This window comes from Telopea speciosissima, chromosome 2, assembly GCF_018873765.1.
Source record: "Telopea speciosissima isolate NSW1024214 ecotype Mountain lineage chromosome 2, Tspe_v1, whole genome shotgun sequence".
Classification (NCBI taxonomy): domain Eukaryota; kingdom Viridiplantae; phylum Streptophyta; class Magnoliopsida; order Proteales; family Proteaceae; genus Telopea; species Telopea speciosissima.
The window spans coordinates 74644910-74658629 of record NC_057917.1 but is presented as its reverse complement, the minus strand read 5'-3'; the positions used below and the strand labels follow the sequence as shown (position 1 = coordinate 74658629).

General features: G+C 41.0%; 1 protein-coding gene and 1 long non-coding RNA gene across 3 annotated transcripts in view; both read right to left on the bottom strand.

Annotated features, from left to right (window-relative positions):
- The window catches only part of LOC122651405 (SH3 domain-containing protein 3), a 35265-nt gene extending 24650 nt beyond the window's left edge, over nt 1-10615 (bottom strand). Inside the window, exons 1-2 of one of the 2 annotated variants that reach the window (XM_043844789.1) lie at nt 10469-10615; nt 6640-6645 (exon numbers count right to left, since the gene is read on the bottom strand). In XM_043844789.1, coding sequence (XP_043700724.1) covers nt 6640-6645; nt 10469-10528 — 66 coding nt within the window. In that variant the 5' untranslated portion in view covers nt 10529-10615. The remainder of the gene's footprint in view (nt 1-6639; nt 6646-10468) is intronic. The other variant, XM_043844790.1, reaches the window with a different exon arrangement.
- On the bottom strand, nt 277-3943 carry LOC122651406. The gene is made up of 3 exons (XR_006331447.1): nt 3810-3943; nt 3062-3066; nt 277-288 (listed from the first exon to the last, which is right to left on the bottom strand). It is a non-coding gene; the product is annotated as an uncharacterized LOC122651406 (long non-coding RNA).
- Nucleotides 10616-13720: the final 3105 nt, after the last annotated feature.

Here is a 13720-nt window from a genome sequence, read left to right as displayed (position 1 = left end):
AAGTTGTCATTGCATCGTACACTGGTCTAAAAGATACTGTCACGATGCCAATCTTTATCTTCCTCAACGGAACCTTTTGTGTAGCCAAGTGGGAGCGAATAACAAAGCAATGCTAACACTTGTCGTCACTATTATCATCATTGACCTCACTAGGCTCACGCTCATGCTCATGCTCAGCCTCCAGATTGACTATCCTTGTTGTTCGTTGCTCTTCCGGTACAAATGGTATGAAGTTGTCCTTATCAATGTGATGCAGATCCAAGTTCACGCAGGAAGAAGAAGAGCAGCCTTTGATTTTCGTTGGAGCCTTATTTTATATATTTAGTTTTTATTAGGGTTAAAACAGTCTTTTATTCCCCTCCACGATTTTAGAGGGATGATGTTTTTGTTTATTTGTTTGTTACACTTGTACTCCTAGTTAGAGTATGAGTCTACTGTTTTTATATTGTTTTTATTAGGATTCAGGTTAAGGGAAGTCACTACTCCTAATCTGATTAGGATTGGTTTTAGGATTTAGAACTAGGACTCCTAGTTCAAATCTACATATCTTTGTAAGGCCTTTTGGCCCCCCCCCCTTTTATTATAAATAGAAGAAATCGTGGGCAGGCTCCCCCACTTCTGATTAAAAAAAAAAACTTCTGATTTCAGATCTGAGTTGCTGCCTTCGAGCTGCTGCTCCTGCTCCCCTGCGAGCTGCATCCTTGTGGACTCAAGGTGGTTAAAGGGTGGGTTCTCCTACGACTCCTTGCACTGTGAAGGTCAGGAGGTCTTCTTCTATCTTCAAGCTGTTGCTGCTCCTGCACCTTAATCCTGCAACTTATCCATTCCACCCTCAACCCCATTAAACCTGCAACTCCTACTTCAACTAGGATTCCATTATAATTCCAGATCTAGCCATCACCTTCAAACCCTATTCTCAGCCCACCTTCCCTACATCATTCCCCCCACTCGACCTCAGCCCTAGCCTATAATTCCCCCTCTAACCCCTTCATCTCTTCACTCCATTAAACCCTAAAGCCTGTGACCCGATTCTGCCCAAAATTGCAGAAATTCAAAACATCTCCTAACCCTAATATCTTTATACCATTAAGACCTCTGAAACCTGCCTTTTAAAACCCTATAAACCCCCTTGTCATTACTCAGCCCTAACCCTAAATTTTGCCCTAAAAACCCTAGTCTGCCCATTCGGCCAACCCTTAGACAGAACTGGTCCTAAGTGGAAGTTATTTCACCTAGGCTACATCAAATTGGTATCAAAGCCATGGACAAACATGGCAACCCTATTGTTGATCCAACACTACCACCCCAACCTGATTCCCTTGCTGCAATCATGGCTATGCTGCAGAAGATCTCAACAGACCAGCAAGTTCTTGGTGATCGAATGACAGCCATGGAACAAAAGCAAGCTGCGCCTATTATAAACAACCCTCTATACGTAGAGGAAGATCGGCTACAAGTCCATTCTGAAGTTCATGGCACTCTGGGAAGGAATGAGCACTACAGAGATCATTCCAGACGTCACAGGGACCACAGAGATCAGTCTAGACATGACCGAGGCTACAGGGATCGAAGAAGATGTGATAGGGATGACTACAAAGAAGATAGGGACAGAACTACTGAAGCACCTCGAAGACCTAATTTTGAGGAATATTTGAGATCCTGCTTCACGGAGATGAAGCCCGGCAGTAAGATTTGATACACGAAGGTCAAGCTTGAACCGAAAGAGTATGATGGGACCGGTGATCCACGAAATTCTACGACCGGCTTGCTGCCCTAGATGACTACTTTGATTGGTATGATTTGCTGAGGGATCGAAAGATGAGACTGCACGCACTAAATTAATTGGTGCTGCTCGAGACCGATGGCGCAAGACAGAGAGGGATATGAAACGTGAAGGTAAAGCACCTACCAACGGGAGGATATGAAGGATGATTTGAAAGAGAAGTATTTACCAAGACACTATACAGCTCAGATGCAAGACCAATTCAACTCCCTTCGTCAAGGGAATATGACTGTATCCGAGTACATGCAGAAGTTTGATTCTCTCTCATCTCGCACCGACACAATAGAAAGTGCTACTCAAATGTTGTCCCGATTCCGATTGGGATTGAGATCTGACATCCTTAGAGCTATTGGCGTTGTGGATGTTCTGGACGTCAAGGATTGCTTTGAGAAGGCATTGAAGGCGAAGACCTATTGAACACTACTAGAAGGTTTGGTTCCACCCGCGACACGAAAAAATCTTTTCCAAGATCCAAACCAACTAATGGTTACAATAGAGGTAATAACACCACTGCTGGTTCTACACGGACAGCCCCTTACACTGGCAGCTCTTCACGTATGGACAAGGGTAAAGCCCCAATGACTACCAGTGAGTCCAACACTTGTTATCGCTGCAATGAGAAGGGACACTATGCTAAGGACTGCCCACAACGACAACGGCAGATTCATGTAGCTGAAAAGGAGGAAGAAAGCTCTGATGAATTTGATGAACAGGGTATTTATGCATTACCCCCCGAAGATGGTGATGATGGGACTGCTTATTTTGACGACTTGGGTGATGAATTTGAAGATACCCGAGGTGTTCACGTAGTAGCACGTATATTGAGTGCTGAATCCAAAGGTGAAGATTGGCGACGTAGTTGCATCTTCTATACCCGCTATGGCGGTGAGCGCACTCGCCGGATAATTGTTGATAGTGGTAGCTGCGTTAATGTTGTGCTCAAGATCTTGTGAAGAAGGCGAGTCTGAAATTTGAGAAGCACCCGATGCCCTACAAAGTCTCCTTATTGAATGGGAATAAGCTTGATGTGAACAAGCGATGCTATGTTCCCTTACAAGCCCAAAAATATTCAGAGGAAATTTGGTGTGATATCATTCCGATGAGAATGACTGATGTCCTACTAGGGAGACCGTGGCTTTATGACAATGATGTTGCTCTCCTAGGAAGAAAAAACCTCTGTGTGTTTCAACATAAAGGAGAAGAGATCAAGTGGTACCCACTTAATTTGCCTGCAGAAATACGGAAACGTCGTGTCATGCGCACTAATCAAAAGGGGACAGAATCTGAAAATAAATTGCTAGCTGTTCCACAAAGGGAATTTGAACAGATCAGCCATGATACGGGACTGGTTCTTGCCTTGGTGACTCAAGAGGTTGCTGCCCCAACCGAACAGAAGTTTGCACAACCCATCAAGGATCTATTGCAGGACTTTTCAGATGTAGTACCCGAAGAACTGCCTGATGAGTTGCCACCACTCAGAGATATTCAACATGCCACCGATTTGGTACCTGGTGCTATGTTACCAAATCTGCCCGCCTACAGGATGAGCCCCTCGGAGCATGAAGAGCTTAATAAACAAGTTGGAGAGCTTCTCAAGAAGGGATTTATTGAAGAAAGCATAAGCCCTTGTGCTGTTCCAGCCTTGTTGACACCGAAGAAGGATGGTTCATGGCGCATGTGTGTGGACAGCCGAGCTATCAACAAGATCACCATCAAGTATAGGTTCCCAATTCCTAGGCTTGATGACATGCTAGACATGCTGTCCGGTTCTAAGATCTTCTCCAAGATTGACCTCCGCAGTGGATACCATCAGATCCGCATACGGCCTGGAGACGAATGGAAGACAGCCTTCAAGACCAAAGATGGATTATTCGAGTGGAAGGTCATGCCCTTTGGCCTGACGAATGCACCTAGCACCTTCATGAGAGTCATGACCCAGGTACTTCGTCCTTTCATCGGTAAATTTCTTGTTGTCTATTTTGATGATATTTTGGTGTATAGTAAAGACCCCGATGAGCACATAGACCACCTGAAACAAGTTCTCCGAGTACTCCGGCAAGAGAAGTTGTTTATCAATTTAAAGAAATGTTCCTTCATGCTGCCCAAGGTTGTTTTCCTTGGTTTTATAATTTCTTCAAAGGGGGTTGAAGCTGATCCGGAAAAGGTTCGAAGCGTGGTTGAATGGCCTACTCCGAAGACATTTACTGAAGTACGAAGCTTCCACGGTTTGGCTTCTTTTTACAGGCGATTCATTCGCAATTTCAGTGCCATCATGGCACCCATAACCGAATGCACCAAACAGAACAAGGGTCCGTTCGCATGGACAGCAGCCGCTCAAAAGGCCTTCCGGATGATCAAGAAGAAGATGATCGAAGCTCCGATTACTCGCCTGCCCCACTTTGACCATATTTTGAAGTTGCTACGAGATGCTTCCCATGTTGGTTTAGGCGGAGTTCTTATGCGAGTGGGCATCCTATTGCATTCTACAGTGAGAAACTTAATGATGCCAAGACTCGGTACTCTACTTATGATATAGAGCTTTATGCTGTTGTTCAGGTCTTGCGGCATTGGAGACACTACCTTATTGGCAAAGAGTTTGTCCTGTACACTGATCATGAGGCACTCAAGCACCTCCACTCACAAAAGTCCATTAGCACCAGGCATGCTAAATGGGTTGCATATTTACAGGATTTCAACTTTGCCCTCAAATACAAGTCAGGAAAGGAAAATACAGTGGCTGATGCACTGAGTAGAAAAGTCCTGACCTTGAACACTTTCTCAGCCCATGCACTTAGCATCGAGCAGATCAGAGACGAGTATGCTAGTGACAAGGACTTACAAGTCCTATATGCTGATTTGAAGCAGGGTGGATAGCACCCTAAGTACTCCTTGCACGATGGTTACTTGTTCTTCGGAACCCGGCTGTGCATTCCCGATTCGTCCTTACGACACCACATTATCAGGGAGTTACATGGAGGAGGTTTAGGAGGACACTTCGGGAAAGATAAAACCATCTTACAGGTAACTGATCGGTACTATTGGCCTCACTTGGCCAAGGATGTAGAGCATGTAATCAAGCAGTGCCGAGTTTGCCAGCTAGCTAAAGGTACCAAGCAAAACACAGGCCTCTACTCACCACTGTCGATTCCTCACCAGCCATGGGTTGATCTCAGTATGGATTTCGTACTTGGTCTACCCCCTACCAGAGAGAGATTTGACTCCATCATGGTGGTTGTTGACAGATTCACCAAGATGGCTCACTTCATTCCTTGTCGAAGAACATTTGATGCATCCCACATTGCCAAGCTATTCTTCAAGGAGATTGTTCGCATCCATGGGTTACCCAGTACCATTGTATCCGATCGTGATGTGAAGTTTATGAGTTATTTCTGGAAGACTCTATGGCTGAAGACAAACACCAAGCTCTTGTTCTCTCACGCATTCCACCCCCAGGTACGGACGATGACGGAGGTAGTCAACGAAGCCTTGGTAATTTCTTTGCGGTGTTTGGTCCGAGATTATGAGAAGACATGGCCCTCTATCCTTGACATTGCTGAGTTTGCATACAACAGCTCTGTGAACAGGACCACCGGTCGTACTCCCTTCAAGATTCTTCGTGGGATACAACCCCGCCGCCCGATTGATCTCATTCCCTTACCCCCTCAAGCTCGGGTAAGTGTTGAAGCCGATGAGTTTATTCGTCATATCACCGAAGTGCATGCAGATGTTCGGCGCAAAATTGCACTCAGTTATGATCACTACAAGTCCACTGCCGACAAGCATCGCCGGTTCGTTGAGTTCAAGCCAGGCGACATGGTCATGGTACGGGTGAATCCAGAGAGACACCAACTGGGTGTCAACACTAAGCTCCATCCAAAGAAGATGGGTCCATACAAGGTGTTGAAACGTATTGGCCCTAATGCTTATGTTCTAGAGTTGCCTGATGATATGGGCATAAGCAATATTTTCAATGTGGCTGATCTATATTTGTACACGGGGCATCATTCCGATGATGGCGACTCCGAGCACATGTTGCGGCTGCCCCAACTGAAGCCGCCTCCGGAAGATGTGATTGAGGAAGTTCTGGATGATATGCACAAGACGACTCGTCAAGGCGCCGGTTATCACTCTTTCCTTGTCAAGTGGAAAGGTCGCCCACGCCACGACAGCACGTGGATACATGCTGATGATTTCAAGAGGCTCGATCCGGAGTTGTATGATCGCTATATGGCATTCACCCATTCATCGGAGATGAATGTTTCTAAGCCGGGGAGAGCCGATGCAGATCCAAGTTCACGCAGGAAGAAGAAGAGCAGCCTTTGATTTTCGTTGGAGCCTTATTTTATATATTTAGTTTTTATTAGGGTTAAAACAGTCTTTTATTCCCCTCCACGATTTTAGAGGGATGATGTTTTTGTTTATTTGTTTGTTACACTTGTACTCCTAGTTAGAGTATGAGTCTACTGTTTTTATATTGTTTTTATTAGGATTCAGGTTAAGGGAAGTCACTACTCCTAATCTGATTAGGATTGGTTTTAAGATTTAGAACTAGGACTCCTAGTTCAAATCTACATATCTTTGTAAGGCCTTTTGGCCCCCCCCCCTTTTATTATAAATAGAAGAAATCGTGGGCAGGCTCCCCCACTTCTGATTTCAGATCTGAGTTGCTGCCTTCGAGCTGCTGCTCCTGCTCCCCTGCGAGCTGCATCCTTGTGGACTCAAGGTGGTTAAAGGGTGGGTTCTCCTACGACTCCTTGCACTGTGAAGGTCAGGAGGTCTTCTTCTATCTTCAAGCTGTTGCTGCTCCTGCACCTTAATCGTGCAACTTATCCATTCCACCCTCAACCCCATTAAACCTGCAACTCCTACTTCAACTAGGATTCCATTATAATTCCAGATCTAGCCATCACCTTCAAACCCTATTCTCAGCCCACCTTCCCTACATCATTCCCCCCACTCGACCTTAGCCCTAGCCTATAATTCCCCCTCTAACCCCTTCATCTCTTCACTCCATTAAACCCTAAAGCCTGTGACCCGATTCTGCCCAAAATTGCAGAAATTCAAAACATCTCCTAACCCTAATATCTTTATACCATTAAGACCTCTGAAACCTGCCTTTTAAAACCCTATAAACCCCCTTGTCATTACTCAGCCCTAACCCTAAATTTTGCCCTAAAAACCCTAGTCTGCCCATTCGGCCAACCCTTAGACAGAACTGGTCCTAAGTGGAAGTCATTTCACCTAGGCTACATCACAATGTAAGCTACCAATCGGTTAGGGCACTGAGTAGTCATGTTTGTACCCTTGCACGTGAAGCATTGAATAGCTGCTTTCGGCATCACCGAATTTCTGTCATATCCACGTCAAGGTGGAGAATAAGGTCTGTCTGAACCTCGTCAGGCGGGGAATAAGGACAAACCTGTCATGTAGGTGCAATAGAAGAACCACTAGTTTGTGGTTCGTTAACCGAAACTGACTTCTCCTGAGAAGAAGACTGTTGTAGGCAGAAGCTATCACCTCTGGTATGTGTGTCAGTAAATGATGCAGATTTATCACCAAAATAAGCTTGTTTATTAAGAATAAGTCTAGGGTTGGGTTATATACATGTTGGGCCTTTGATCCCATGGGTTTTCTATGTAATAGGACACTTTTATGGGCCTAAAATATGGGTAATTGGATAGCATAAGGGATTAGTTGTTTTAGTTCCATATTTAGTTTTATTTTGGTGTTTTTGTTCATAAATTGAACCGGTTCAACCAATGGTTTACTTTAAGTGATTTTAGTAGTTTTCTTTTAAGTGTTTAGTGAGGCTGAATTAGGACTCTGTTTGAGTCTATTTCAGTTTCCTAGTCAATTTAAGTTACCTAATAGGTTAAGGATTGAGTTAGGCCTTTCTTTTTTAGTGTAGGAGTCTATTTTTGAATCTTTGTATAAGGTTGTAAGGGGGACAAGTATTGAAAACGAATTTTGATATTAATGAAAAGCTTTTGCTGCTCTTCTTCTCCATTGAAGATTTTTGTCTTATGTTTGATCAAGGCTGGTGGGATCGGTGTTTGATCCAATTGACACCTTGCGGTGGGAAACCCGGGTGGTTCGTTGGTGGGAATGGTGTTTGATCCAATCAATACTTTGCGGTGAGCCCGGGTGGTTCGTTTGAAGCTCTCCTTCAAGTTCTTTGAAGATCTCCTTTAAGTTCAAGTTCAAGATCTGATTTTTATTCAAGTTCTTCAAGTATTCAAGATGCTGTCAAGGATTTTCTACAACTTGGAATTGAAGCATACCCCTTCTACTTCTAATCTTCTAAACTATCCAAACCCTAGCATCCCTCCATCTCTTAACATCATTCCCAAACCCTAAAATCTCCATAGACCAAACCAGCCATCAGAAATCTCTCAAACTTGGCTTGAATTTCCCTCTCAGCCCTAGGAATACTCGATCCAAACCTCTGCCCAAGATCCCCATCATAAATCCTAGATTCCATCAATATTCTCTTCCCAAAAACCCAGGAAACCTAACCCTAACCTGCTGCCCATTCAAGTTTACATACCTCCCTCCATCAAAACATCTCAAGACCTTCACTGATAGACTCCCCTACATCAAATTGACATAACCCACACATCAAACCTTAACCCTAACCCTAATTTCACCAAAAACGCCTATTTTAGCCTAGCCGATTTAGTGTTCATAGCAGATCCTGGTTTACTAGCTCCTAGTTTGACTTTTCAAACCTAGGACTATAGTAAAAGTCCTCCGATGATGGAAAACTCACGACAGAAGAGAGATGGAAGACGTGAGGAGCTTGGTCTTCTACTAACGGAACAATCGGCGAAGACAATGGCGGAAGTCACAGGCTGTGACAAGAGTTCGAGTCATTCAAGCGGTTGGGGAGCTCAACTCGCACTTGGACTTCAACAAGGGTCTGCGACGTCAATCAAAGAAGGGATCTGCGAGTTCAATGGAAGGGGACAACTCTCTCTGTAGGGTATTCGACTTCTCTGTTTTTTCCGACAGACTTCCTTTTTTTTTGGTTTGCTGTTACAGCAAGGAAGAATGGAAAGGGAAGGTGGGTTGGGTTTTGCTAAGAGGGTGGAATCGAAGGGGAGGGGTAGTCGCTGGATTCAAAGGGTTTTTTTTATTTTTTATTTTTTGTATAGCAGAAGTGCAGAACAGTAACAAAAGAGAGGGGACAGAAAACATGGGACGAGAGAGATTGACAGGGAGGGATATGGGAACTTTGGCTCCGAGACCAGGTAGGAGAAGAGGGGGAACTAGGAAGAACCAAGGCTGCAGAAGGAGAGAGAAGAGGGGACACACACGCACAATCACTTTCTTGAACAAACTATCATTTTCAATAGTCAATTCGCTACTCTTCTATCGTATTACAAGGCATATATAGAGGAGACTCTTGCATAGATATAGTAACCTAACTAAAATGGAAACAACTCAAAGATGAAACTAAGCACATCTAAGAAAAAGAAACTACCAACGAAAAACTTGTGTAATCTACCCATTCAAATAAAATAAATTAAAAGATTGCATCCTGAGTAAACTAAACTACCATCCCTTGCCAGACCAGAAAACCAGTTTAGGACTAATTCTTCGTTTGGGCCTCCAAAGTGGGTCATGTCGGTCCAGCCTGGCTAAGGCAACTGCATGAAATGTTCTATATCATTCTCAATTTATCTCCAACCATTCTGAATTATGTCAATCAGTTAGATCACAGCGATATAGCTAATTGGCTCTAACCAACCAATAGGGAAAAAAAGAATGATTGAGGAACAGTTACCCTTCTTTTCTTTTTTTTTGATATGTAAAAATAATTTATTGAAAAAATAGAAACTACACTGATAAAGCATCTTCTTTTACAATAGTACACAGTTCCTCAGGTCCACTGATAAAGCATCTTCATTCATTTTCCAAATCCATAGAAGCTATGAAGTGAGCCAGTTGATTTGTCTCTCACCTAACATGCTGAAGAAAACTCTGGCAATCTGTCCACCAAATGTAAAATGGCACTTCTCAGATGCTGCACTGGCCAAGGACCTTGCACTCTTCTCCTTAAAATGTCAATATCTAACTTGGAATCAGATCTAATAGCAATGCTCTGTGTTGGAGTGAAAAGATCCCACGGAGGAAGATCTTTCAGAATGTCAGGCCAAATTAATCTTCGAATTTGACCAGTGGCGTGATGATAAATCCAATGGAGACTCAATAAGCAACAAAGTACCTAGTAATGGCAGCCCAAGAAGAAATAGGGATGTCTACTCATACTAATGGGGAAAATAAAGGCTTTACAACTATCTAAACGCATTGGTTTCTCCACCAAAAACATCACAAAAGGCCCTGCTTGGATTAAATTGATTTTATGTAGTTCTGTTCTGTTTATGGGTAAGCCAGATTTAGCAACTTGTTTAAAAATCACATCCAACTTAAATGTAAGTTTACTCCTCATTATTTATCTCAATAATTATCAGATCGTATTAAAATACAGATATCGCAGATTTACTAATAAATATTAAAATAAAACACCGATTCTGCTTTCTTTTGATAATCTCCCTGTGAGGATGTTGTCTAAGAACAATTGGGATTTCGCTCACTTGGGTTCATTCCAGGGTTTGGAGAGAGACGTTTTGCGAGATGCAGAGAATGTAATAAAGGATGAAATTTAGGGTAAAGTAGAGGCACCTGCTGCTGTTTGGCAACTTGCTCTTTGAGCTTGCTTGCTTGTTTCCTCAGTGCATACATCGTTGCTACTCACGGACCTCAGAGATCTCACTACTACTCTGTAAAGCTTTCGCCTTTGACTTCAGGTTCAGAGCTTCTGACCTCCGATATCAGTTCTAAACAAACTCGCTTCCCCTGGTTTAATTAATTTCCCAACCCAATTACCTGGAGTAGTGAAGTACTAAATTATACTTTGACCCTTGCAGCTTATGATAATTTGAGATTCCTCCCTGAGTCTTATGTGGCATCCCAAGTCATTTCTGATAGACTGATACCCAGTACATGTCAAACCGTCGGTCCAGTTTGATTTTAGTCGGTTTAATTGGTTTTATGTAATTGGTTTGGTTTTTTTTTTTTTTGGGTTCAATTTTTGTTATGAACCAAAACTAACAAAAAATTATGACCTCAAAATTGAAATCTATTTGGTTCGGTTTTGTTCGGTTCCTATTTAGTTTTGTTTGATTCATATACAATCTCAATAATTCAGTTCAAATTTGGTTAAAGTGGAAATAACCTGTTAAAACAAATAAAGTTGGGAAAAATTACAACTTCATGAGGATACAATCCCACAATGTCAAATCTAATATCTTTCAACCCTTCTTGTACAACTCAACAAATAAACGCATAGTGAGTAATTTCACACAACTCAACAAAAAGGCATGATTGATGGGTTATGTATGGTTTAGTTTAGGTTAGTTGGTTCAGTTTATACATATTAATATTATCTGGTTCAACTTCATTCAACTTCATTCCAGTAGACAATTTGCAGTCTAACATTGAAATCGAGCCAAATGAAATTTCTTTTTTCAAAACCAAAACCATTAAGGTGTTGTTCGGTTTAGTTTCGATCTTACCAATTTTTCTTATTGGCCTTTTATTAGTTTGTTATCGGTTCGGTTTTAGTTTTTTATATTTAAATTTTTTTAAACAATTACAAAAAATATGGTGTTTTTATCAATTCTTTCGTTTTTTTGGTTTTTTTATTATTATTATTTTTTTGTCTTAGATTTATGCCTATTCCTAAAAACAAAAATCAAACACAACCATTAAGTCATTCAATCCATTTCAGTTTGTTTTTTTTTATCGATTTAGATCAATCCAACTAGTTTGTGTTGATTTTCAACACCCCTACTAAAGAGGGAAGGGGAGGCAAAAATGAGTGCCAAGTCCGATGGAAGTGATGGCAATACACCTTCAACACTTTTGGACCTACATGATAGCACTTTTGTTTCTAAGTCATGTTTCTATTTTATAAATAATTTTTTTGTATTCTTGTTACTAAGCCAAATTTCTAGACAAGAAAACGTGTTTGATAATGCATAAAACCTAATAAGATTACAAGTAAAATATGATTTTTGCAATTTAAAGAAAAAAAATTATAATTAGATTAGTCTTGTCATTGAAGTTTCATCATTTTGAATTATTTTCTTTTATTCTAATAAGGTGAAAGGTTATATGTACGGTCGTGCATAGGAAGAAATCGATAACAACTTTATTGGAGAGGGTTCTCTGAGCAAGCGGTATAAAAAAGCCCACCTATGAGGTACAATAAAATGATATCATATATTGGAGGGTAACAAGGATATTTCATATGAGGAAGAGGGAGATAGACACAAAGATACTAGTGTACCCTACAACAATGGCTCGAATAACCCTTTTCCTAACTTTATTTACTTGGCCACTAGTTTGAGAAAAAATTAGGAACAACTTAACTACTCTATTATCTCGTGGTAAATCTCTAATGTATTCCTCTGATAAAGGTAGTGAGGATGCACATGCATGGACTGTCAGTCATATTTGCCATGTGGCAAATTAGGTGAGCTCAGATCTTACTCAATAGTCAACCTTAACTTCCCCTATTTATATGCCAATTGTTTTTTTGTGCAACTTAAAGATGAAAAATAGGCAAAAAAATAAATATCTTAGAATTCCAAATGGTAAAAAAAGAAGGGAAAATGTAGAATAAAATTGGGACATATGATTGAATTAAGGCTATAATTTTGACATTTGATGAATACAAGGTGTCTTCTTCATTTTTAATTGTTTAGATATGATATATTGGCATATGCCAATGTGACAATAACTATGATGTAGAAAATGCACTTCCCATCTAGGCAAAGGTTTTATTGGACAGTAAATGAAGGAAAAGTACACCCATATAAGGTCATAAATTATTGTATCCTGTAGTATGAAGTTGATAATACCTTTTGATTGTTCTCTGATATCCTTTACACAGTACACAACATTCGAGCCCCTTAGTCCCTTGACTGCGAGTGAAGGAAAACTACTCTCCCCCTTCTTTTAGTGCAAACTTACGCATTTTTGGTTTTTGTGCAAATTGATCAATGTGAATAATTAAAAAAAAAGGCAAAATATTCTACCCTAAAAAACATTAGGATGCCTTTGTAGACTTAACAAGTAATGAGAAAGTTTTCATGCACCATGGGTCGAAGAAAAGTATACCCAATCTAAGGTCATAAATGCTTACCCCCTAGTGTACCCTTATAATGTTTCATGATACCCTCTAAACACCGTCCCGAACACCTCAATTAAGGGATTTTCCTTTGAGCTTGGCTGATGGAAAAGTTAAACACAAAGAGAACTTACATACTAGTTCGAAAATAGAGATTCTTTTTTATACATTTCTACCACTTTGGCATGATGATTCAAACATTCTAACAATTACATAGACAAGAGAATTCCTTGAATTTCCAGCCATTTGTTTTTGCTTTTTAATTTTCTATATGGAAATTTGACTTCATTGTTAATGATATATGTTTCATGTGGTAGGTTCCTTGAATAAGCTGTACGTCCAATTTGATGGACCAGCCAAGTTTTTGCCTTTTTTAAGGATGGAAACCTAACTCCATTGTTAATGATATATGTTTCATAGGTTAGGTTTGGCCAAAGGTTTAGTTTAAGGCTTCTAGGGTTGGGCTAGGGTTTAGGGCAAGCCCAACCCAGCCCGGCCCGTTGACACCCCTAGTCCTACATGATTCACATTTCACTCTGTTTTGTGATTTCAGTCAAAGTCACCAAAGGTCTCTTGCCCCCTTCCTACTATTCTACACCTAATAATTAGTCTTTCAAGATTTTAATAAGATGCATTTTGAATTGTGAAGCAAATTCTTTTAAGAAGGATATTACTTGGGATGGAATATTTTACAGTATCTTTTATTTAAATCTTACGGTTTGGTTACGGCATTGATGAAA